Below are 2,379 nucleotides of genomic sequence, written 5' to 3'. Positions count from 1 at the left end.
ATTGCTCAAGGCTCCTGGAAGTCAGCATCCGCAGAGTCCAAGTTGTCCCTCTGCACCCCACTAGCCTGCAGTTATCTGCAGTGGGACATAAGGGAGAGCAGAGTCCCCTGTAAGGAAGGCAACCCCCCAGGAGTAACAGGCAGAGCCCAAGGACTCTCATCTAACCCATTGCCTGGCACCCTCTCGCTTATTTCTTTCCGTGTCTGATCATTTTATGATTACAAGGTTCCATGCTTATTTCCCGACATTCCAGGAATGTGGAAATGTACAATCCGAAATATTGTCTGTGCTTCTGCCATCTGAAAATGACCGCTGCTCTCTCTCGGGATATATACATATATTCTCAATAAGAATTATACTCCTTAATTTTCTTTTTCTTTTCTTTGCGTGTGTATGTGTGCTGAAATTACACTTAGGGCCTCACACATGTTTGGCAAGCATTCTGCCACTGAATTACAGTCACAGTCCTAAATTTTGTCTCTTATTGTGGTAAAAATAAACTTTTATCAAATGTTTAAACTATTTAAAATGTGAAAATTTCCGTTTTAGTTTTTGTGTGTATGGTACTGGGGAGCGAACCCAGTTCTACATTCATGCTAGGCAAGCGCTCTACTGCTGAGCCACACACCCTTCATTTTGGTCTTACTAAATTGCAGGAGTTGGTTTTTAACTTGCTATGTAACCCAGACATTCCTTGAACTTGCAGTTCCCCTGTTTTCCTTTCTCAGCCTCCTGAGTAGTTGCTATTATTAGCTTCTATCACCTTTCTATTGTGGTAGTTTGAAGGAAAATGACCCCAAAGGGAGCAGCACTAGTAGGAGGTGTGGTCTTGTAAGAGTGGGTGTGGTTTTTTTTGAGGAAGTGTATCACTGCAGCGGTGGGCTTTGAAGTCTCCTATGCTCAAGCTACGCCCAGGGAGAAGACCACTTCCTGTTGCCTGCAAGATGTAGAACTCTCAACTCCCTCTTCAGTACTTGTCTGCCTGCATGCTGCCATGTCCCACCATGATGATAATGGACTAGACCTCTGAAAGTGTAAGCCACTACCTGAATTAAATGTTTTCCTTTATAAGAGTTGCCGTGGTCATGGTATCTCTTCACAGCAATAGAAACCCTAATTAAGACATCTGCCTAATCTTTTTTTTTTTACTCAAGCAGTCTTTAATGGAAACTGTATGAGCTGCCACTGCTCCTGCATCTTCTCAATCGTTTCTTCCTTGTATTTTCCCTTCTCCTTTCCTACTTGTCGAGACTTGGCTTTCCTTTCCAGGATCTTCTTTCGGTCTTTGTCCAGCTTTAGCCTGGTGATCACCACCTTGCTGGGGTGGATGCCCACGTGGACAGTTGTGCCATTAGCCTTTTCCTGCTGCACCCGTTCAATGTAGATGACGTATTTCTTCCTGTACACTTGGACCACTTTGCCAATCTGCTGGCCTTTGTAGTGTCCCCGGACAACCTGAACTTTGTCATCCTTTCTAATGGGCATCGAGCGAACATTGTACTTCTGTCTCAGCTCTTTGGAAAGGGGGGAAGACATGATCTTCCTCCGAATGTGAGAAAGTACATTGAAATGCCGTTTGCGGTTCTTGCTCTGGTCAGAAGTCACAAAGGGATTGAACTTCATTTTGGCGGCTGCGATCCAGCGATGGCCGCAAGAGGAAAGAGGTCTATCCTAATCTTTTTTTTTTTTTTTGAGGTCTTTTGTAGTACAAGCTGGCCTCAAACTCTTTATGTAGCTGGAGGCTGATCTTGATCTTGTCCTGCTCCTAATTCCCAAGTGTTGGCCTTACAGGTTACACCACTGTATTGAACTATGAGGTGCTGCAGAGGGAACTCAAAACTTGATGCATGCTAGGCACATGCTCTACCAACTGAACATTTCCAGCCCTTTAAACACTTTATTTTATTTTATTTTATTTTTATTTACTTATTTAGTCTTTTTGAGACAGGGTTTCTCTGTGTAACTGACCTGGCTGCCCTAGAACTAGCTCTGTAGCCCAGGCTGGCCTCAAACTTAGAGAAATATGCCTGCCTCTGCCTTCTGAGCGTTGGGATTAAAGGTGTGCACCACCACTGTCTGGCCATTATTTTATATTTATTTTCATTCATTCTATTTTTTAAGACAATTTCTCACTCTGTAGTACTGGTTGGCCTGGAATTCACTCTACAGACCAGGCTGGCCTCAAACTCATAGAGATCCACCTGCCTTTGTCTCCTGACAGCTGGTATCAAAGGTATGCACCACTACACCTGCCTATTCTATTATTTTTAATTATGTGTACATGTTAAGTATGCATGAGTAAGAGGGGTGCAGGTTTCTGAGGAGACCAGAAGAAGGCATCAAATCCCCTGGAATTGGAGTTATAGGCCATCCTGAGCC

General features: G+C 43.8%; 1 protein-coding gene across 1 annotated transcript; it reads right to left on the bottom strand.

The window, feature by feature from the left end:
• Nucleotides 1-1,149: 1,149 nt before the first annotated feature.
• Nucleotides 1,150-1,664, bottom strand: LOC126512854 (60S ribosomal protein L26-like). The gene has a single exon (XM_050160849.1). The coding sequence runs from the start codon at nt 1,621-1,623 to the stop codon at nt 1,150-1,152; it is 474 nt and encodes a 157-aa protein (XP_050016806.1). The 5' UTR covers nt 1,624-1,664.
• Nucleotides 1,665-2,379: the final 715 nt, after the last annotated feature.

The sequence above is a fragment of the Alexandromys fortis genome, unplaced genomic scaffold (assembly GCF_014885135.2).
Source record: "Alexandromys fortis isolate MF-2015 unplaced genomic scaffold, M_Fortis_MF-2015_v1.1 scaffold_83, whole genome shotgun sequence".
NCBI classification, from domain to species: Eukaryota; Metazoa; Chordata; class Mammalia; order Rodentia; family Cricetidae; genus Alexandromys; species Alexandromys fortis.
This window is presented reverse-complemented; position numbering and strand designations above follow the sequence as displayed.

What these genes read in the sequence shown, in the direction of transcription:
- LOC126512854 (XM_050160849.1), bottom strand. Translation starts at nt 1,623, where the DNA reads ATGAAGTTCAATCCCTTTGTGACTTCTGACCAGAGCAAGAACCGCAAA.